Genomic DNA, 22924 nt, shown 5'->3' with positions numbered 1-22924 from the left:
AGGGAGGGGTTGAGGGGTCCCTGACATGAGAGGCCTGAGGGGACCCTGCCCGGCGGGGGCCCCGCCCACAGCAGGGCCACGCCCACCTCGGGTGGTGCTGAGGTTGTGAGCCACGCCCACACATAGACCACGCCCAGTGCCTTTTTATAGCCGCGCCAACTCTGCCCCGCCCCATCACGCCCCTTCCATAGAACCACGCCCCCAGCCCGACACTCCACGCCCTTTATTTCATTGCCACACCCCAAGTGGTCACGCCCCAACCCGTCACCGTCCCGCCCCCTCTGCCCACCGCCCCTCCCCTCTATGCGCCCCGCCCCAGCGCTGCCGGAAGTTCCTCCCCCGGGCCGCTCCGTCACTTCCGCCCGCTCGGTGCGCACCCCCATCATGGCGGCGCCCTGCGGCTCCTCGCAGCTCCCGCCGGCCGAGCCTCCGCTCCGCGTCCCCAAAATGGAGGTGCTGTCGCCGGGCTCACCGGGCGCGCTCAGTGACGGCAACCCCAGCCTGTCCGACCCCTCCACGCCCAGCGGCGCCTCCCCGCTGGGTGCGGGGCCGGCGGCTGGCGGGGCCGCGCTGGGCGCCCGCGGCGGGGCCTCGCCCTCCGTCTCCTTCTCGCCTGGCGGCGCCGCTGCCGCCGCCGCGGCCGCCGCCTGCCGCGGGATGTCCTGGACGCCGGCGGAGACCAACGCGCTGATCGCCGTGTGGGGCAATGAGCGGCTGGTGGAGGCGCGGTACCAGCAGCTGGAGGGTGCGGGCACCGTCTTCGGCAGCAAAGCGCCCGGCCCCGCAATGTACGAGCGCGTCTCCCGCGCCCTGGCCGAGCTGGGCTACGAGCGCACCCCGTCCCAGTGCCGGGAGCGCATCAAGGTACCCTGGGGGGAGGCGGCGCGGCCCGGAACGGGAGGGTGGGCCGGGGGTCCCCGTGCTCGGCCGCCCGCCCGCCGGTGGCTGAGCTCCCGGGACGGTCTGGGGTCACTTCCCCGAAGAGGTGTTCTTCTGAGCTCCTGGGGCTGGGCCACCGTGTTGCGGGAGTTCTGTCTCTCCAGGATCTGTCCTGAGCGTCCTTTGGCGCTGGCTGTGGGCATCTTCCTGGCTCAGCCTGTTCTTTGGCCCTGGTTTTAGGGGCACCGTGTCCCCAGGGCTTGGCTTTTCAGCGTCTCCGTGCTGCAGCTTTCTGGCACGGTTGTCCCCAGGACTGAGCCCAGCCCTTGCCCTGCTTGCAGGGTATCCCGTTGCCTGGCGCAGCTGCCTGGCTCCCCGCGGTTCCATTGGTATCCTCTGGGTTTCTCTCTTGTTCCTGTAACCTCCAGCAGAACCTTTGGGATACGAGCCATGCATCCCATGGGTTCAGTTCCTCTGGTGTGGGTGGGCTGTGGCAGCATCCCATGGTCCTGAGTGGGGAGGGACACAGCATCCCAGTTGTTCGTGTCCCTTCACAGGGACATCCTCAGCAGGATTTTTCCCCTGGGTTTCCTCCTTTGGTCCTGAGTGTTATGGGTGCTGTGGTTGACTCTGTGCCCTCCTGTGTCCTCCAGCATGTTCTGTCCATGAGGGGCTGGCACTGGCTGCTCCCTGTAGCCCCCTTGGGAACACAGGGCTCCCAGTTCCCCCAATTACAAGGGATGGCTCTGGTTACTCTTGCACTCCTGGCTTTGTGCTTTGCTGTGGAGTTGTTTTGTACAGTTTGATGGCTTCCCTGGCTCAACAGGAACGTGCTGTGGCTTCACAGACCTATTGAGTAATTGATAAAAAGTCTCATGGGCTGTATTTTCCAGTTCCATCATTCCCTGGGAAAATAGGGCTGGGTTTGGTTCCTGGTTTGGAAGCAGTCGCTTTGTGCATCCTGCTTTTACAGAGAGGAGATATTTGGATGATGTGGATATCTCTGTGAGGGTTAAGTTTGTAAATGTGGATGATGTTTGGAAGGGTGAATTACATGCTCTGATCTCCCTCTGGCTCTGATTTCTCCTTTCCTGACCCATTAGGCTCCTGCAGCCACTTCAAATGCTGATGGAGTGAAAAAAGAACATGTTATTGCTGGGGCTCAGTGGACTGGTTATTTCTCCCTTCCTCTCCCATTCCTTAAAAATGCCTGCTAGCCAAGCTGGGCTGGGGCTGTCCAGTTGTGTACACCTGGGCTGCCTTTAATTTGCAAAATACATGGAATAAGGGATGCTGCAGCATCAGGAATGCCTGAGAGTGAGAGATTTCCACTTTGATTAGAACAGTCTGTCCTGGAAATAGATACTCAAAGCAAACCCTCTTTCTGTAGAAGTTTTGGGTTCTCAATGTGTTTTCCTTATATCTGTGTATTTGCTGCTCAGGGATCTTTTTCCCTTGAACACGCCCAAATACTTTTGGAGAGGAATGTTGCTGCACTGAGAACCTTCTTGGAGTCCCTCATTTTCCTGGTGGTTTTCAAGATGCTTGTTGCTTGAATCAGCTCTTATGCAAACCTGTGAACTTTGTTAGAGGTAGTTGCATGACAGAAAAGTTCCTTGAGGTGGTTTGGCTTTGTCCAATAGTTTTAGGCTGAAATGAGAATCAATACAGTGACTGTCGAGGTCCCCAGCCCCAGTTTTGGGGCATGCTGGCAGGTTGTGAGGAGTCATCTCGCTTTTAGAACAGCCCAGAACTGGCTGTTTGGGTTTGGACAATGCTGTCGGATGGAGCTGGTTGCAGGAGTATTTTGGTGACTCCCAGCAGTTTGAGCTCCTTGCAGCTGAGGATTCTCCCACTTTCGCTTCAGAAGGGAGGCTTGAACACATCTTTGCCCCTGGAATGCTTGGCAGAAACCACCCATCAAACAGCAGTAAAAGAGCTCAAGGTATTTATCTTGGTATTTATCACCAAGAGGAGCTGCTGACAGACCCGTTAGGTGTTTCTAGATTGCAGAACATCAGGGTGGGCTCTCCTTCAACACTGTAATGCCCATCTGGGAGGGAGTTATCTGTGTTCCATCCATGAGTGTTACTGTGCACGGCTTGGCCTCTCATCAGGCCGTGTGCAGGACAGGAACAGCCAGCTGAATGCTGTTGTCTCTGGCATCACACACCCAAATTGGATCCCCACAGTGAGTGCCTTCCTCAGCACAGTCATTTGGAGCAGCAAAAATGTGGCTTTTCCAAAGCCTTTGGGCTCTCAGTGGGTTTTGGCCTGGATTTGCTGTGAAATGAGTTCTCCTGGGTGTTAAGAATTTACCTTGTTACAGGGGTTATTAAGATAGTTGTGGTAGCTGTTGCCAACCCTAAAGTCCCAGTTTTTGTAAGATTCCAGGCAGGATTGGCTTCTCTTCATTTCGATGATCTACCACAAACAAAACTCACTTCTGGATGTGAAGGGGTCACGCATGGCTTCTTCTCTGAGACAGAGCAGGAGGATTGCCATATGCTGCAGGAGTAAGGAGAGGGCACAGGTACTTTGGAATTCTCCACACTGAAAACAGGACTGGGAAGATGGTGATGAAAGAGCACATGGCTGTGTTGATCCATTTATTACCCAAAATGTTCTGTGTTTCCGTGTTTTTTAGGACACTCAATGCCCATCAGGGGACAGAAGCTTGAGGCTTTGCTGTTGGATAATAAATGGTGCTTCAAACATTCCAGATTCATCTGGTTTTTAAATTAATTTTAGATAAGGATGCCACACTGTTTTCCTTGGGAAGACCTGCGTTCCCTGGACACAGCCAAATCTTGAGTCTCAACATCCAGTTGAGTTGCAAAGGAACAAGTCAGCTTGTAAGCAGAGGGTTTTCCAGTGATATGGCATGGATGCATTCTCTCTTAATTCAAACAGGGTGTGCAGAAAGGTCCTGATGCAGATTTTTGCCTGTCTCTCACCATCTGCCTGTGCTTTTCTGCACATCAGCAGCTGGAATGAGGCTGCTGTCAGGTTGGAGCCACTCTGGAAGGGTCTGTTTCAAATTTAGGGATTCACACGTAACTGTTCCAGCAGCTTTTCCTTTGCAAAGAGGCCTTGAGTCCAGCTTGGTAGCCTGGGGAGCTCCACAGCTGGGAGCTTCAGGAAGAATGGAACATCTTGATTTCTTTCTGTTGTATTCCCAGAAAAGCTGTCTTGTGTGCCATAGCATCCTCATCCCAGCAAGTCGTGCTCTGTCCTTGATCCTTGCTCATTCAGTGACACTCTCTGTTCTTTTCATCCATCCCTTTCCTATCCCCTATGTTCCTGAGCAGGGATATAGCCTGGTTTTCTATCCTGAAACTCGTCACCTTCCCACAGCAGCACATGGAAAGCTTTTTGTTTACAGGTTTGACCTGAGAGCTGGAATTTTAAGGCAGGTGATGGAGTATTTGGCCAAACCCTTTCCAGCCTTGCCGATCCTGTGCCCTGTACTGGGTGATGCCATTTCAACCAGGCAGCAGGAAGTTTGCTGGGAATTGAAGCATGGGAAAATGAGCCCTTGTCCTGTGCTGTGAAGCTGTTGTATGAAGGCCACAGAGCTTGGAGATCTCAGTCCATGGGGTACATGGAACATGTCCATAGGTGTGCTGGCACTCCATCTTCTCATCTTCTTCCAGCCACACCAGGTGGCTTCAGTGGCAGGATGCTCTGGGAAAGCTCAGGTGCTGCAGTCAGAGCTGTGTGAGTCAAGGGGTGTTTTCAGACAGTCAAGGCACATTTTGTTTTACAGAAATGTTCTTGAAACATTGGGCTCCAGTTGTTTTTTCCATACCAGATTTTAGGCCTTTCTATAAAGCCATGGAGATTTTCTGCTTCTCTTGCTTGCATCTCTTCGGAAGGTAGAATCAAAGACTTATCCTCCTGATGGCACATTGCTCAGTTGGGCTGAGAGAACATTTCAGGGCTGGAAATCCTCTGGCTGCAGGTGCAGCTAGAGAGCCTTTCCCCAGCAGAGACAAATCCCTTGTTAGAAGTCACTGTTAAAACTAATCTGGGGACGTTTTTAAAATGCCATTTCTTCATCTACTGCAGAAATGTGAGTTCTGCTTTTATTTTGTCTTTCCCAGAGTCAATGCCAACCCATTGATTCAAGGAGAAGCAGGTCCAACATCTTAACTCCTGATTGCAGGAGTTCCCAAGTATTAGTGCCAATCCAATTCTGCTGTTGTTGGTTTTTCTGTGTGTAGCAACCTTCTCTTCTCCCCAGATGGGTGACTGGAGGTTTTGGCTGGGTTGTGGTTATCCACAAAAGTAATTTGTTTTTCAAATGGAACATAAATACCTTGAAGATGCTGGTTCTGTGCTCAGAAGGAACAAAGGTAGACTGGAGTGCCACAAACCCACATGAAATGGGAAGGGATGCAAAATCACACCTGACTATCAGCTGTTGGTATTTCTTGCTTTAGGCAACACTAATGTGATGATGGCAGGGCTTGTTTGTAAGGGGGCTGTGGTTTTAGCTGCTCTGTGATGTAACTAATCTGTAAATCTTGCATGGAGTTGTTTTTTAAGGCAGAAAAAGTTGCTCCAGCAAAGCTGTCTGGGAAGCAATGCTTGCTGTCATCTAGTGTGAGCTGGTGGACATCAGAGGATTTCAGCCAGAATTCCATCCTCGGGTCCAAGGAATGGAGTGGCTTCCTTTGTGATTCGAATGATGGAGCATTGGTGCATTTCACAGCAGCCATCCACCTTCAAAGCAACTTTGCCTTTGATTTGAGCTGACAGGAAGGATGGGAGGGACATTCTACAGGGGCCTGGAGTGGCAGAGGAAGTGGGAATGTCTTCCCAGTGACAGGGCAGGGCTAGATTAAATATAAGGAAAAAATTCTGCCCTGTGAGCATGGTGAGGCCCTGGCACAGGTTGCTCACAGAAGTTGTGACTGCCCCATCCCTTCAAGTGTTCAAGGTCAAGCTGGACAGGGCTTGGAGCAGACTGGGATAGTGGAAGGTGACACTGCCCGTGGCAGGAGGGTTGCATCAAGATGAGCTTTAAGGTTGCTTCTAACCCAATTTCATGATTCTGGGTTTCTGTTTCTTTTGAATGTGGTTTATCTTTATCTTGAGTTTATCTCAGTCCCAGTCCCCAGCCCATTAACTCCCTGGTCTGTGATGTGTGTAAGTGTTCAAGTTACCTCCCATTCTTCCCTTGGCTTAAATAGATTCAGATGTGCTGGGTTTTCCAGGCTGGGCTGTTTCTTGCCATTCCCTGAATCCTTCCCAGCAGCCTAGCTTCTCACTGGAGGATCCCATGTGTTCTGGTAGGTGGGAGCAACTTTTTGTTGACATTTATAGCTGGAAAAAATAAACCCTTCAGTGACAAAGAGCAGATTTAATTGTTTCAGTCCTTTATGGGGCTGTGGCAGAGGAGCATTTCTGGGATATGAGTGTCATGTGGAACAAACCCTCTTGGATTTGCTCTCAGCTGGGTATTTGCAGAATGCTGTTGTGCTGGTAAGAATCTGCCTTGAATTGCACATGCAGGATGAGTGTCTTTATGATCCAGTGACTTCTGGAGCCATGTTCTGTATCTATAATACTCTGGTCCAATTATTCTGGTTTACCTAGGCCATCCACTGCTCATTCCATGGGTACAGAATGATTCCCAGAGGGAGCTGGGAGGTTATCTTGTTGAGACAGAGACAGCTGATGGATAGGAACTCATTGCAGGAGGACAGATTTGTGAAACTTGAGCATTAAATCTCATTTAAGGAGATTTGTGAACATTGGTTCACATAGGCTGGGTGCACACAATGGTTTCCTGTAGTGCTCTTTGATTATGGAGGACTTGGGAAGATGTTAAAAATCCTTCTGCTTCTTGCACTGTGCATCAGGCACTGTCACAGAGGCAGATTCCTGCTTACCTCCCTCTTGTTGAGTGTGTAAATTTGGGGGCCAAGCAGACAGTGCTTTCTGGGCTGCTGTGGTCTTACCTGTTACCAAACCTTTCACTACTAGTGGTGAAAATTGGGGTTCAAGCCACTTTTGACATTTCAGTTCCAGTTTTTCCCATGGATTTGGAGCTTGTTCTCCCTGGTGATGTTTTTGCAGCAGAGTTGAAGTGGTATGGATCTTCCTCTAGAGACTGCAGGTTCACACATAGCTGGGACGCTGTTGGATGTCAACTGTTTTAGGCTTCTGAACTACACAAACCATTTCCCTTGTGGTGCTTTCTGCCACTTCAGTGAAGCTTATTTTGGAGAGGAGTGTTTTCCCTCCCACCCGTGGAATGATTTGTGCTGCTCTTCCTCTGCTGGATGGGCTTGTGTTCTCATTCCATTCACTTGAGAGTGAGGATCAACAGGGATTTGAGTCTGTGGTCTCTGGAGGCTTGCACAGATGTGGCTTCTTGAGTACATCTCAGACCTCTTTTCATCCAGGCTGCTGCAGTTTGAGTTTTCCTTAAAAGTTTTGTTTTGTGAGTGGTGTAATGATGTTTGTCCTGATCATAGATGCATGCAACTTCAGGTTTGTTTTTTGGAATGGCTTGTTTCTGAAGGCAAGGTAACCTGCTTAGGTGTGGCTTTCATTGCTCCAGAGTAAGTAATGTTTGAATGGGTCATGCCAGGAGCAGGTTGGACCTTACTAAGGCATCTCAACCATTTAGGCTGGATATTAGGAAAAGGTTCTTTCCCCAGAGGGTGGTTGGGTACCTACACAGGCTTCCCAGGGAATGGTCATGGACCTGACCCTGCAAGAGCTCCAGGAGCATTTGGGCAGCACCCTCAGACACATGATGGGATTGTTGGGGTGTCTGGGCAGGGCAGGAGTTGGGCTGGATGATCCTTGTGGGTCCCTTCCAGATCAGCATATTCAGTGATTCAGTGATCTCTGCAAGCTGAGCTGTGTCTGGAGGACCATCCACTACATCTAAACTCTTTACAAAGTCATTGGCTTGGTGGGTCAGGAGAAGGGTTATGCTTGTCTGCCTTCTCAAGCTCTAACAAGTTTGTTCCTATTCTTTTCATCCGGTGCTGGTTTAAGAAAACCAGGAGCTCAGAGCATTGAGAGGCAGAGGTGTCCAGCTGCCAGCCTTTCTGCAGGCAGTGCTGGACTCTCCTGTCTAGGTTCTAGTTCTCCTCCTCAGGTTCTGGCTCAATTAGCAACAAATCCCTGAGAAGGGTCTGAGTATCCTCAGCATTCTGATAGCAGCAACCAATGGAGCATCTTCCCAGGTTGTGGATTTGAGCCTGCAGCACTGTGGGGTCTGTTGTCACAGCACCACACATCACTGGTTTCCTCACCCTGACGGGGCACAGCCTGTTAAACCCCAGCTTTGTTCACTCTTGGCTGCTGGCAAAGTCCTGTCTCATGGGGGCTGACCTCTGCAACTGGCTGTGGAGCTTCTGTAAATAATTCCTGTTCAGGCATGAGCTTTTTAAAATTGTATTTAACTGTGATTTAGAAATTGGCAGTGGTGGCTGTGAGTTTTTGTTCAGCTCCAGCTCTCCCTTACAAAAACCTGTGTCTGCCCTTCCTCGACTGATATCCCCCTACCTGTGTCTGCCAGGGTGGCTTTGCTTCTTCATTGTCCAAAGAGAGCTCTGTTCTTACCTCAATCAACACAATCAACTTGTCTATATTTACCCCCCAAACCCTTCTCCCCTCAGGGCATTCCCATCACTTTTCTTCTGTACTGGAGCCAAATCCTTCAGGAAGTCCTTGTGTGTTTGGGTTAATGAGGATACAGCCAAGGCCTTGCTCTTTGATGTAGAGAGTAATTCACTGTGTCCCCAATGCTGTGTCCCCAGACAGATGTGCAGCCAGCTGTGGGGCTGGAACTTTTTCAGACCAGGCTGTGGCAGCTCCTGGGGCTGACCCTGAGCTTTTGGGGGCCTGTTTGAGTGCTGGGCTCTCACGTTCTGCAGAGGGGTATTCCTGTTTGGGTCCCCATGCTGGAGATGCATTGATGTCATCAGCTGCCTTCCTGCAGTGCTGTGTGGCTCTCCCAAGAGTGTGAGATGCTGTTCTTCTCTTTTCCTTTTTGATAAACCACAGATATGGGGCTTGTTGAGGCTATACCCCATGTAAGTCTTGTGTTCTCCTGCCTTGCACATAGCTTTTAACCTAAAAGTTCATGAGCTGAAGCCATTGCACAGATTTGTTGCCTTCTGCTCCTAGGAACTCAAAAATGGAGACTTCAACACCTGTCCCCTATAACTACTCCAGGTTTCAAAAGCTATTTCTTTTGTCCTAGTATAGTTTCATCTTGTGTTTCCTGTGAGTATCCTGACATGATGAGGGAGGGAGCTGTTGGGCACTGCTGTTCTGAATTCAGGATATAAAGCCGAGAGCTCCTTTCCATTAAGTAAAAGAGCATCTTTGAAGCTGAGTGTTGTGCTAAGTGATGCTCTGGGACATCAGGACTCCTTTAGGCTGCTATCAATGAATCAGCTTAAACAGATGAATGTGGACACAGCCACAGGCCACCAAACTGCTCTTTAGAGCCCATAGCTTCTCCCTGAGCAAGAGCATGTCTCAGATCAGGGATCTGGAATTCTGTGTTGGACAACCTCAGGTTATATATAAAAAGCTTGCTGTGGTCTGGTTCTCCCTTATCTTATTTTTTTGCTGGAAGGAGGACCATGTCTGCAGCCTTCCTAAAGGTTTTTCTCATCCTCATCCTGCAGTTCCTGCAGAGCTCCAGGTTCTTCGGTGGCTTCACTTATAGAGATGAGGACTCGTGAGTTAGAAATGGTGAGAAAATCCACATTGAGCTTTGTGAGTGTCTCTTCCTTTGGTTTTCCTAATTATAAATTAAGCGGGGATAATATGTGTTCGTGTTGCAGGCAGTGTTGCAGAACAATAAAGCAAAAGCCTCGGTCTCTTCCAGTCTGAGCAGTCACTGGGCAGTGATCAGGTCTGTTTTCAGTTACTTGTCCTAAATTTCCTGCTTTCTGTATCTGTATCAATATGTGTATGTGCACTTCAGGAGCCACGGAGCAGGAGTTGAGCTGGACACCGGGAGGAGTAGAGGAGGTGCGTAAGAAAAAACCAGATCTTAGATCTTGGAGATCAGAATAACCTGGTGAGAGCAAGGTTAAGGATTATAAAATGTCCAGGTTTCCTGAGGTCTGAGCAATTGTTTAGGTCTTACCAGGCTCTCTGAAGAAGAGAAGCCTGTGGGCTGACATGAAACAGGACTGGCTCATGGTGTTTGGAGGGAACATCAGGACAAGTTGTAAGGAGTGCCTGTTGGAGATGCCCCACGAAGAAAGAGCTATCAGGAATCTTGATTTTCCAGCACACAAGACCAAGGAGCCACCAGCTGCTTAGCCACATGCCTTTTGGTGCTTTGGAAAGCCCTCTATTTGAGATTATCTCCATCAAATTTTAGGTTATCTGCTTGCAAGAAGTGGCGGTAGCACAGCCAGGTGAGCATCTGGGCAGTACCCCCAAAAGTATCTTGACCTTTAAGAGTCATGAGCAGTCACACTATTGCTCATTTATTTTCAGCCCCTTCCTCTGTTGCTCCCTTTAGTTTTTCTACTAGTCTGCATTAACTTGCTGCTAAATTATTTTGATAGTAAAATAACCCAGATTGCAGCATGACTGAAATAATTAATTTACTACTAGGTTATAACCTAGTGTGGGATCCTCCATTGGTGGGGAGAGATGTTTGAAGAACATGCTGAAAACAGAGTGTGAAAACAGAGTGGCTGAGGGTGTCAGGCATTCCCAGAGGGTTTGGCCAAGTGTAGGGATGCTTTGAAAACGGTTTGTTTCTCTTGAAGGCTGCTAATAAATTCAGCTGGATGCTCTAAATCCATCTTGAACTCCTATGGATAAGCTGGGGCAGATACAAGAACTGGGGTTTGGGAAATATATTTTGAAAAATCTAACTTGGTGGATTTTAGAAAGAGTCTGGGAGTGAAATGACTTTGCCCTTAGTCAAAGGGCAAGTGAGATTTGAGCTGAAAAGAGAGAAATTGGAGAGAGAAAGCTGAATTCTAACAACCAAATGCATCTATACCAGTGAATACCAACTGGTTTCTAGGCTGGGTTTTGGTTCTAGGTTGCCATAGCAGGTTGTTTTCCACCCTGCCCACAGACAGAAAGTTAAAATGTGCTGGTGTCCATCCAAAGAGGATCTGCCTGTTTATCTGAGATAGTTATGGCAAAAGAGGGAAGGGTTCCACCTTAAACCGTGGAATAACTCATGCCTGTTGCTGCCTGTGTATTTCTATGGGTTATTTTTTATTTTGTGTTATTTTCGTGTGTTTTTGTTTAAAACAGCAGGGTAATACTGATTTGCTGCTTAGCGGTTTTGCTTCTGCCCCCAGGGCTCTGAATCTCAGGAGGAAACTGGTTAGAAATGTATCCCTTTGCTGCTGATGCTGTTAAACCAGTGTATGAGGAACATTAGGTAGGTTCCAGCTTTCTGGAGTTTTAAAAGTTCCTTTCTGTGGGGGGAAAAAAAGCAAGTAGTTTTTGTAATGATGTGTCCATTACAGTCCTGCTGCAGAAAGCAAAGGAGCAGGACTAGTCCTTCCCAAATCCCCAAATCCATTCCTCTCTTGAGTTCCAGAGACAGCTTTGCCATTCAGGTTAGAACCTCAGCAATCTGATAAAGTTAATTTTTTAAAAAGTTAATGTTTTCTAGCAGTTTACCCATCTGAAAAAAATACCCAAGGCCCAGCAAACTTGGGGCATTTTGTCTTTCAGATTCAGAATGTGGTAGAATTAAAACCACATTGAGGGCTATGTAGAAAACTTTATTTTTTTTACTCCCAAGTAGTTATCTTTTGCTCCAGATTAGGGGGAAAACATGGATGGAACCATAGGCTTATCCAGCAGCAATGAAGTGGCTTAGCCCTTGATGTGGGATGTCAAAGGGATCACCAGAACTGGATGAAGCTTTGGCATCTGTGTGGGAGGTTCTGCCCCAGCTCTGTTTGAGAGGCTGCTCATACCAAGCCACCTCAGTGCTGTTACTTACTTGATGCTTGATATCAAAGTCTGGGAACTGGGAGCATTATTGATTTGACCTCTTTTAAATTTCAGCAGCTTCACAAGAGACAGAGTGAGTTAGTAAGGAATGCAAAAATATGTAAGTAATAAATATTTTCCTAGCTGAATAGCTTAGGCGTTATCCATTTTGTACCTTGTGTCTTCTTACCAGAGTAAGGAAGGTTGGACTGTCTTTTCTTTTGGGGGAAATCTTTCTGTTTTCTTTTCTCTCTCCTCCCTGCTTCCCCTTCTCCAAGCTGTGGGCACAACACCAGCTCTGCTTTCTCCTCCTCGTAGTAGGTGTGCATTTTCCTGGCTGATTGGTGTCTCTGACTGGGGGGCTCTTGGTATTTTTATTTTATTTTTTTTCTCTGCATCCATAAGAGATCAGGGGATTTTTTTTTTTAAAGTGAGAAAGAGAATAAATCACCCAAGTTAAATCTGAGGAATCTGTAGCTGCTACACAACTTGTCCTGTGTCATAGATGTTAAACGCTAAGTGAGAATGTCCAATACACATGATGCTTCCTGGTGGGTGTAGATTAATTTGGGAGCATTGTTCTTGAGCATAAGGCAAATATGACCAACAGAAATAACCCCTAAAGCCCTAAACTCTGCCTGTATGACTGTGTGTGAGTGCCTGTGTGCTCATCCAGCCACACACCCCCTGACTGAGCTGTTTCTCTCTCTCAGACCCTCCGCAGGTGCTACAGCCGCGTGAAGGAGCACGGCGTGGGCAAGAGGAAAAGCAGCTACACGTTTGAACAGCTGGAGCAGGTGTTTGGGCAGGGAGGATGGGACTCCCAGCCCTGCCAGCCCGTCCTCATCAACAGCAGTGGCTTGTACCAGGAGCTGGAGTCGGACGGCAGCACGATGGAGGAATTCTCTCAGGAGGACTGGGGAAACCACAGTCAGGATCTTCACTGCTACCAGACTGGCGAGCAGGAGTTGGGTAAGAAATCCCATCTTGGCACATCCCCATCCTTGGGTTTTACCTCTGCTCGTAGCTATCTCGCACACAAGTAGCTCTGTACCAGCTTTCACCTCTCAGACAGAATGTGCTCACAGTGCTAAACACATCCCTGGGGAGAAAAGGGACAGAAATTCCTCAATTCATCAAAAGCAACCCATGGTTCCTGCAGTACTTTAGGATCAGGACTGGAGGAAAGAAGGGCTGTATGGCCAGAAACAGTGGAGGTGACACTTTCCCTGTCTCTTTCACTCTCAGTTTTTCTTTCCCTCGTGGCTTTCAGGAGATATTTTCCCTTTCAGTGGTACCTGGGTGTTACCATTGAAACACCATTTGCTTAAATTGTGAACAGGGCTTCAGCCTGCTGCTGGCAACACCAACAATGGTGGAAAATGTTGCTCTTTCTTACTTACCTTGGTATATTAATATTAAACATGACAATATATTTATATCCAGATGTGTGGCCTTTTTCAAATGAAAAAAATAACAAGCAAGCTCACACTTGATGTTTGATGTGTGAGATGTAAACCAAACTCCTCCACATGCTTTTCTTGCCTGAATTATTGCTGTCTCTGCTTAAAACTCAGTATTTTAATTAATTTAGAGGTTTAATTGTTGCTCATGGTTTTTGAACTTTGTTAAACAGATCAGGGTGCACATCCCTGGTAGATAACACACTCCAATCTGAGCAGTTCTGGGAAGAAGTGGGTTTCTTGAGGCATATTTCTCTCAAACTGCTGCTCTTACGGGTGTGTGTTCTTCCCATGCCTGAGCTGTTTTTTTTTTCACTGCAGAAGATTTAAGTTGATCAGATCCGATGGAGACGCAGGTGAAAAAGGTGAATTGTATTAAAGGTTTTTCCCCATTTGTAGGATGAAAGAGGGAGAGGAGATGCAGTCAGGTGTCTGTACACATCTGTGTTTGGGGGACTGGTGAGTCAGGATGCTTTGAAAGAGCCTTGGATCACAGTTTAATGTTAAAATTTGCAAGTTGGCTGCTAACCGCATTCCAGTTCCTCAGACTCCTTCCCTGGGGGATTTAAAAGTCAGAAATATGTGGGAGAGAAACAGTGGGGAGAAGAAAACGTTACAAAACGTATGGAAATGATGGCTAATTCTGTCTGGTATGGCTTGTTATGGTGAGTCAAGCTGGGATCTCCTGGTTTGTCACCAGTTTTGGGGACATTTGCGTGCGCCTGGGCTGACGATGCCCTTCACGCTCAGAAGTTGTGAGCAGAGCACTTGGCACACAACGTTTGAATTGAACACAGATGCAGTTCTACTGCTGCTTCCTTTTGAAATGTGCCATTAGAAGCAGAATTGCTTTTTCTTCTTTTTTTTTTCCTTGAAACAATGTAGTTTGCCATTTAGTCGATGTGTGATTTAATAGCAGGGATTGGAGCCTTGTCCATGAAAGATTTTGTACTTTCAGAGAGAGATTCATCTCTTAACTGACCATATCTCTTCCAAGTTAAAGAAAAACCCAATCAGTTACAGAGGGTGTAGGGGATGGAGCTGTCTCATGCAGAACTCCAGCAGACTGCCTGGCCTAGAAAGCAACTTAGATTTATTTTTTATTTAATTACAACATCTTTAAAAAAAATACCTAAGAGTATTATTTAAAAACCTAATTATGTGTTGGAATTTTACCTTTCAGATGAAATGCCTACCACGAAAAGAACATTAAAGATAAAACAGGAATCTTCAGAAGACACGCAGTAAGTAATTTATGAATGTTTTACTCTGGAATGTATTTCCCCGGGGATGTTGTGCAGGAGGGGAGGATATTTGAAACCTCTGTTTATAATTATAAATACATTGTGCAAGACTATTCATACAGTTGAATCTGCTTTATGCATTATTCCCATTACCTCAGAGCAGCTGAAAAACTTCACAACTCTTTCTCCTTGGCTTTGCCATTCAGCACACAAAATGAGGCTTACTACATGGATGTGAGGACTTAAACCACAGATAGAATCCACAAGAACAGCTCCTTTCCTTGGTGGGAAGGCATGCCAAAGCTTGAGAGTCTCTGATTTTCATTTTTACAACTTTCCAGGTCTTACTTGTAACCTTTTGGCTGGGTTTAATCTAACAAACACTGGAGCCTTTTGAATGCTTTGAGCATGCGACTCTCCCTTGCCTCTCCAACAATAACACAGAGCATTCCCAAAAATGAAAGGAATTGTGCTGTATTTACTCTGTGCAGGGCTGCTTTCTGCCAGCCTGTAGGGGTGGTTGTGGGTCTGTCTGCCCTGGGAGTGAGCCCAGGCTCACAGATCCATTGGGGTTCCACACAGGAGCTCCTACACCAGTGGGTTTTAGTGTCACTGGGATTTTCCATGGTGGAAAACAAGCTGTTCTAGGGTAGGAGGTCACCAGCACTGGGAAGAGCAACAGAACATCCCTGATGAGTCATATAGAACAGAGACTTTGTAGTGTAAATCAATGAAAAAAAAATCCTCTATAATGAAATATAAATAAGTCACAAGAGAAATAAATTTAAAATAAAATAACATAAGAAAATAAAATAATTGTGAAAGAGAAATAATTAATGGGAAGCTTCCATGCCAGTGGTGTGGCTTTGTCAGACTCCTCACTTCAGCCGCTCACATAGCCAAAGGTGACTTTTTTTCTTTATGTGGAGCAAATTTAGTTTAACAACTCGGGTACAACCTGGAGAAAAATAGCTTTATTCAGTATAAGCTTTCTTACTGCCACTTTGAACAGTTTCTTTGTGCTGTTCTGGAGTAATTTTACATTTAAGGAGTTCCCTAGCAAATAATCCTGAATTTTCTGGGGTGAAGGCTTGGACCACATCAGTCTTCTCTTCCAAGTTTTAATGTGTACATGAACAGCTGAATTAGATTTTGGTAAATGAGACCTTTCAGAGTTTTATGTTCACTTCCCCCCCACCCCCAAATTCCCTCTAAAATGCACTGGAGTCTCTGAACTCTGGGGCATTTTGTGAAGTGTGCCAGTGATAAACTTGTGCTACGTGTGGAGTGGAAGCACAGAGCCTTTCCCAACACACAGATTTGCTGAAAGATGCTTTTTTCCCTTGTCTGTGAGGAGAAGGAACTTGAAAACTCTGACTCAGTAGGTTAAAAGCAGTCAGAAGATGCACAGCTGATATAAAGATAAGTTGGGTATTTATTTATTATCTTAAAAAAATAAAATTTCATCTAAAAGACACAGTAGATAAATAGTTGACAAATTCTTTCACCTCTTTGCACAGCATTTTAAAATGCAGATAGCCTAGTTCAAAGTTGGGTTCGTCTGCCTTCTTGGTCAAGATTTCCAGCAGAAAATGTCTCCAGAAATCCTTCATATCCTGGTGAAACTTACATGCTTTTGGACACAGAGAAACAATTCTAGAACGGTTGGAGTTGGAAGGCATCTTAAAGCTCATCTCATTCCTACTCCCTGCCATGGGCAGGGACACTTCCCACTGTCCCAGGGTGCTCCAAGCCCTGTCCAACCTGGCCTGGGACGCTGCCAGGGATCCAGGCATCTGTAGCCAAGGGACACAGAGCCATGGGCTCCTCTAGGGGGACATGGTAAAGGTGCTGCAAAGGCCAGAGCCCCTCTGCTCTGGGGCCAGGCTGGCAGAGCTGGGGGTGCTCACCTGGAGAAGAGAAGGCTCCAGGGAGCGCTCAGAGCCCCTGCCAGGGCCTAAAGGGGCTCCAGGAGAGCTGGAGAGAGACTGGGGACAAGGGATGGAGGGACAGGACACAGGGAATGGCTTCCACTGCCAGAGGGCAGGGCTGGATGGGATATTGGGAAGGAATTGTTCCCTGGGAGGGTGGGCAGGCCCTGGCACAAGGTGCCCAGAGCAGCTGTGGCTGCCCCTGGATCCCTGGCAGTGTCCAAGGCCAGGCTGGACAGGGCTTGGATCAACCTGGTCTGGGGGAAGGTGTCCCTGTCCATGGCAGGGATATGAGATGAGCTTTTTAGGTCCCTTGCAGGCCGCTGTGTTCTGAGTCTGTGACACACAGGGACTTCCCACCTTTTGCTTTATTTTTGACAGTGTGGGAAGCAAAGGGGAATAGATAACCTGTGTCCATGTCCCATCCTCTGTCAGGATGCTCCTTGCCCATGTCAGCTCTGCTGTTGCCTGCCTTTGGCTGGTATCTCCAAATAAAGTGTTTTAAAAAGTGAAATACTACGTAGAGACTTTGAGAAGTGGTTTGATTCACTGCTGGTTTTGGGGAGATGAACTAGAGAAAGCTTGTGGATCTTCACTGAAAGCTGCTGTTCTGGGGCCTTAGAAGTCTGCCTGGTTTGGAAACAGCGCCTTAGAACAAATTTGCACCTACTCTTGTCTCAAGTCTTTCCTCTTTTGAATTGCAAAAGCTTCCAAGGAGGAAGAAATGCAGGTCCCAGATTCCAGCAGAGAGGTCATGGTTTGATGATGAGGGAAAATCCGGCTCTAGGGCACCTTCTGCAGCTGAAAAGTGAGATTGTCCTGAGACACACAACAGGTTCAACCCTCTGTTCAGTTCCCATTGTCCTCCTGGAAAATGAATCACATTAACAATATAAATAAAACAAATGTATAAGTACATGTTTAATAAATAATTTTAAATTGTTGGATGAATGAAAATTATACTTAAAATTAATAAATAATTAAATACTAATAATTTTTACTGCTTATGATACCTTTATTTGGCTAAATCATCGAGGTCCTGCATACAGGCTGGGAATGCAAAGCTCAGCCAAGTTAAGTCCCAGCAAAAGCGAGAAGATGCTAAACCTGAAAAGCACAACTTAAAATTCATCTTCCCTGTTTTGCTCTGTGCTGGAAGCAGTGGGTTCCCTGTGGAAAGCCCTCTCTGTCTGCTGCTGAAGGTCTGCTCTCACAATGATTCCCATTCCCTGCAGAAGCAGTTGCAGTGATTAACACAGCCAAGCTCGGGCTCTGGGTTGTGCCGAGCTAAACCCAACAGAGTATTTATAGTGCACTTAATAAAGGTGGGGGCTTTGCTTTCAGTTCCTCACTCTGCTCCTCAGCTGTTGAATGAAAACCTGCCCACGCCCTGCTCTCCTGTCTTTGCCTTGGGAAGGGAATAACTGGAGCTCAGCTGCCACTGTGTGCCAGTGCTGAGACACGGAGTTGTGCTCCAGCACTGCCTTGTCCCCTTGGCTGTCCTACCCCCTTGTGCCCAGAAGGTAAACTTGCACTTCCAGAAGCCTCAAAAATATATTTTCCAAGCATAGCAAAGCATCAGGGAAGCTTTAATTCAGTTTTGACACAGTGTTTGAGTAAATGGAAATGGATTTGGGGTAAACACACCTTCTTGTCTGGGATTTCTCTCTGTTGCTGCTGGGTAGTGGAACTGACTCCTCAGGAATAACTTGCAGTAAGAAACAGAGCTTCAGTGCTGATGGAATGAATGTTTTTAAGTACCCCTGGCACAGACAGGGCTCTGCTTGTCCAGCCTGTCCCTCCTCAGTGCTCTAGAAACTCGGTTACACTCCAGCTGTGGTGGACATGCACTTTCCAAAATGCCTTTGAAGGTCTTCTCAGGGGACTTCTGACATGGTTGGTGCTACAAGGCAGGTGAGATAGATGAGGTGGTGATAGATGTGGTGCCAGTGTCACTGTGAGGGGGGAGCTGTCCCAGCCTGGATGCTCAGAAAGGTTTGGGGGGACTTGCACAGCACAGGTGAGGTTTGCAGATGGTGTGCAGCACCCATCGTACATCAAACCAGAGCTCTGTGTCCTGAGTGCCCTCAGCATGCTCCAGAGGCCTCTATCCCCTGCAGGACACCCAGCAGTTGGATAACCTTGCCAGAATCACATGCTTCATATTTAGACCTGTAAAAGCAGGTTTTTTGGGATGAAAAGCTCTACAGTCAGACCTCTTCAGCACCACAGAAAGGCTCTGCAGCTCCCAGTCCAGTTTTCCTTGAACCCTTTTAAACATTATGATGGAAAAAGCCCTACTCCCCATAGGGTTTTATTGGGCAGGAAGGCATCTGTCAGAGTCAGCCTTGGTTGTGGAGGGGGGTTATATCTGCTCTTAGAGGCCTTCATGTCCCTCTCAAGTCTGATGCTGGAGTCCACTGGGAAGCTGTTGGGAAGGGCTGGTTTTAGGGAGTTCAAGTGATCTGGAGGAACCTGCAAGAGGAGGGAAGTTTACCCCACAGAAGAAAACCTGTGTCACCTGGTACAGGATGTCCTGGTGGGATGTGAAAGGAGAAAAAAATCCTTCTGGGAGTGCAGTGGCCTCCCCAGTTCAGCTTTCCAGATGTGGCACAGTGGATAAAAGGAAGGAGAGTTGCATGGAAAGATCTTTTACATCCCGTTTGTTGGACCAAGAGAGATTTCTCCGTTAGCAAACGGGTTGCAATATCTTCCTACAGCTTTGATTATAGGACAATAACTTCCCAAATTAGGAGTTCTCCCTACCAGCTAATTACACCCTAATGGTCTCTTTTATCCTGGAGGAAGCTGTTCCAGCTCGCTGCAGGTGCATGTGGATGCTCTCTCCTGTTGTAAATCCCTCTCTGAACCCTTGCTGCTGGGAGTGAAAACAGATTTTTGGGAGTGTGGGGATTTCTTTATTGGATATCTGGTGGGATTGCTGCTGTCCATCCCACAGCATCCAGGATGTGTCTGGGAGCATCTTCTGCTCCAGGGGGTTGGTCCCTTGACCTGTGTTACCACCCCAGTGCTGGGACAGAACCCTTGGGAATGGCTTCATGCTCCCATTGAGGTTTTTACAATTACAGTCCCATTTGCTGGCATTAATTTGGGGATAATATTGAGGCAGAAGTATTTTGAGTGGCGGTTGTGAGTTTGGGACACAGAAGCCCAGGCCTGTAAAGAATGGTCCAGTCATGGAGTGTGCTTTTGTTCAGCAGTGCCAGATAAACACTTCCTGGAGATGCTTTGATATCAGGAGGAGTTGGAGTTGGGTTTGTTTTTGTTTTGTCAAGATCAATTTAAAATGTCCCCATCAGGGCATTTTTACAACCCGTGCACTGGTTACCTGTATATACTAGATACAGAAATGTATATAGTAGTAAGAAAAATCAGGCAAAAAAGCTGATGGACATTAATGTTTTCTGATTGCATTCCCTGGAAAAGTTTTTCAGCTCTGATGCCTTTATCCTTCTCTCCCTGTTTCTTAATTTCCAGGAAGCGTGACGTCATGCAGAACATTATGCAAATCTTGGAGTCGGTCCAGTTGAAGTGGGAGCTGTTTCAGAGCTGGACGGACTTCTCCAGGCTCCACCTTTCTAACAAACTGGCCATTTTTGGCATTGGGTACAACACCCGCTGGAAGGAGGATATCCGTTACCACTACGCAGAGATCAGCTCCCAGGTGCCCCTCGGTAAGCGGCTCCGGGAATATTTCAACTCGGAAAAACCGGAGGGTCGGGTGATCATGACCCGAGTACAGAAAATGAACTGGAAAAATGTTTATTACAAATTCCTGGAGATCACCATCAGCGAAGCCAGATGCTTGGAGCTGCACATGGAGATCGACTGGATTCCCATCGCTCACTCCAAACCCACCGGAGGGAACGTGGTGCAGTATTTATTACCAGGAGGGATCCCAAAAAGCCCTGGCCTGTACGCCATTGGATATGAGGAGTGCCACGAGAAACTCCCCTCCCCTCTGGCAGAGCACCGGGCGCCCGACCCCGGCAATGAGACTCCAGGGGAGCTCGAGGTCCCCTCGCCGCAGGCCTCCCTTCGGGTGGATATGGAATCTGCCCGGATTATCTACTGTTACCTCGGCATCGCCGAGGTCCGGACTCTCCAGCAGTGCCTGTTTTTACACTTCCAGGCAAACACCAAAACCTTCAGCAAAGATTGGGTCGGGATCAACGCCTTTTTATCTCAGAACTGCGTCGTAGAGCCCGGTGTCTCACCCAAATCCATCTACATCAAATTTGTGGAAGTGGAGAGGGATTTTCTGTCTGCTGGCTCTTTGGTAGAGTGCCTGGAAAAAGCCATCGGGTACCCCTTAAAATTTAACAACTGAGTCTTGTCCTTCATAAGGATCAGGGCCTTCCGCCCCATTTTCCATCTCACTCGGATCCTGTCCGTTCACATCCGGGCACGCGGGACTTTTCCGCCTGGAAGCGCGTTTTGGGGTGCACAGAGGCTGGCGGGGGGCGCTCCCCGCGTGCCGGGCCCGGCTGCGGTTCCGGCGCCCCCCGGAGCGGCGTGGCCGGGAGGAGCGCCCGGCCCGCGCGACGACTGTCGGTACATTCCACGCGGGACGAGCTCGTCCGCGCGGCGTTTTCGTACACGGACTGAGGGTTTGGGCTTTCCTTTATTCCACGGTGTCTCGTTTGGATGCATCCCTCTCTAAGTGTTGTTCTGCACCTGACTCGATAAGCAATAGATAACGGCGAGGGAAACCCCAACTCCCGGCCCGGGGACTGTTTTTCAAAGCCACCCTTAGATATCTTGTATATAATTTAGAACTTCACTTTTTTCACCGTCGAGTGTTCTCTCCAAACAGTGTTGCCTGCAAAGACTTTGGGTTCCGTGATGTATTCCACATCTCTAGTAGTGTTGCCATATCTGCTTTTATTTTTATTTTATTTTTTAACATTAAAATAATTCCTGGCTTTTTTATTTTTTTCTTTATGTTGTTTTCTCATTAATTTTCCCCTATTTTTGTCTTTTTTATCATTATTTTTCTCTTATTTCTCTTTCTCTTTTTCTTTTCTCTCTATTCCTCTTATTCTCTTTTTTATCTTGTATTTTTGTTTGTTTTTTAAATTCCTTTATAATTTTCCTTTTTTTTTGCTTTTTTGAATTTTTTTTTGTTATTTCTATTTTCACTTTGTTACTTTCTTTTTTGGTCTTTTCTCTTTGCTCTTTTCAGCTTCCTTTTTTTCTTTCCTTTTTTTTTTTTTTTTCTTTTAATCGAGTTCCAAAACTCTCCGTGAGGATAACCTGGCAGCTGGGAAAACACGATGATTATTTTTATTTGTTTTGTTGTCGACCCATTGCTTATGGATACAATCAAAGCTGTGAGAAGGGGAAGGTGGGGAGGGGGAGGGAGCGGGAGGGGGGTGGGGGAGGACGCATTTATGCCTTTTCAGCGTGTTCCTGGTCCAGCCCCGCGCAGCCGCCGGGGCCGGTGGGTTTTATTTCCTGGAGCTCATCCATCGGTGACGTTGTGACATACGATGAATGTGTCAGTCCTAATAAAATCAAACAAACACATACAGAGGCTCCCACACATCCTTCTCCTTCTCTGGGGGAGTCTGGGGAGGTGCTGAGCTCTTCCTTGGGGATATTCTCATCAGGGCTTTGTTCCTGGGGTCGTTGGTGGAGTTGATTATTTTCTTTACGTGGGGTGAGCACCGCCAGAGCCGGTTGCTCTCCGTGCAGAGGTTCCCAGAATCCTTGAAAGAAGTGAGGATCGTTGCCCGTCTGGATGTTGGCATCGCCTCTGGATGCAGCTGAGCCCTGAGGTGCTGGAGTGAGGAAGGGGCGCAGGTCACCAGTGGGTCACCAAAGCAGCTCCCCAGTCTTCGAAATAGGGGGAGAGCAAGGTGAGTTGGTCCAAAGAGCTGCTGCCGACTTGGAAGCATGGAATGTAGCAGACGGTGAGAATACTGTCGGGGTCCTGGTGGGATCAAGCCAGGTCGATCCCCCAAAGCCTCCTTGTTCCTGAGATCCCGCAGTCCTGGAGGCCAGGCTGGATTTACGGGGGGGTGGCGAGGGCGAGAAGGGATTAATTCTGCCCTCGCCGCCTCCTCCTCCACCACTGTCTAATCTCCGCTGGGGCTTCGAGGTCTGACCCTGCTCTGATCGAGGACCGGGATAACCCTGCCTGAGCCGGGGAGGATCCGCCCGGGGCTCCCGAAAACCAGGTAGTCAAAATCGCCCTTTTTTTTTTTTTTTCTTTTTTTTTTTCATTGATACCGTGTTTATTTTTCAGGATCGATGCGTTTATCTGAAGGGTGGCGGGGGATGTTGGACGAGGGTGAGGGATGCAGGACGGGATGTTCCACCCTGCTGGCGTGGGAGGGATGAGAATGGAAGGGTTTGGGGTCCCTTGTGCTCCCCCTGGGGGGGGGGGGGGTGTGACATTTGACATCGAGGTACCGCA

General features: G+C 47.9%; 1 protein-coding gene across 7 annotated transcripts; it reads left to right on the top strand.

The window, feature by feature from the left end:
• The first annotated feature begins 384 nt into the window (after nt 1-384).
• MSANTD2 (Myb/SANT DNA binding domain containing 2) lies at nt 385-22867 on the top strand. Of its 7 annotated transcripts, XM_062508616.1 has the most exons (6): nt 385-864; nt 11920-11961; nt 12492-12494; nt 12558-12816; nt 14491-14551; nt 19981-22867. In XM_062508616.1, exons 1-6 carry the CDS (start codon nt 385-387, stop codon nt 20831-20833), a joined length of 1698 nt encoding a protein of 565 aa, XP_062364600.1. In that variant the 3' UTR covers nt 20834-22867. The 7 variants fall into 7 exon arrangements, 6 of the variants coding, with proteins under 6 accessions (XP_062364600.1, XP_062364601.1, XP_062364599.1 ...); XR_009933951.1 differs by lacking the exons at nt 11920-11961; nt 12492-12494 and adding an exon at nt 13629-13672 and having other exon boundaries at nt 19981-19993; XM_062508617.1 differs by lacking the exons at nt 11920-11961; nt 12492-12494 and having other exon boundaries at nt 12714-12816.
• The last annotated feature ends 57 nt before the right edge of the window (nt 22868-22924 follow it).

The sequence above is a fragment of the Cinclus cinclus genome, chromosome 25 (genome assembly GCF_963662255.1).
Source record: "Cinclus cinclus chromosome 25, bCinCin1.1, whole genome shotgun sequence".
NCBI classification, from domain to species: domain Eukaryota; kingdom Metazoa; phylum Chordata; class Aves; order Passeriformes; family Cinclidae; genus Cinclus; species Cinclus cinclus.
Note: the sequence above shows the minus strand (reverse complement) of the source record. Positions and strands in the feature narration are given on the sequence as shown.

Excerpts from the sequence above, each read along its gene's own strand:
- MSANTD2 (XM_062508616.1), top strand. The coding sequence starts at position 385 with ATGGCGGCGCCCTGCGGCTCCTCGCAGCTCCCGCCGGCCGAGCCTCCG. Across the intron at positions 12,817-14,490 it reads GACTGGCGAGCAGGAGTTGG|ATGAAATGCCTACCACGAAA; the intron begins GTAAGAAATCCC and ends TTTACCTTTCAG. Across the intron at positions 14,552-19,980 it reads GAATCTTCAGAAGACACGCA|GAAGCGTGACGTCATGCAGA; the intron begins GTAAGTAATTTA and ends CTTAATTTCCAG.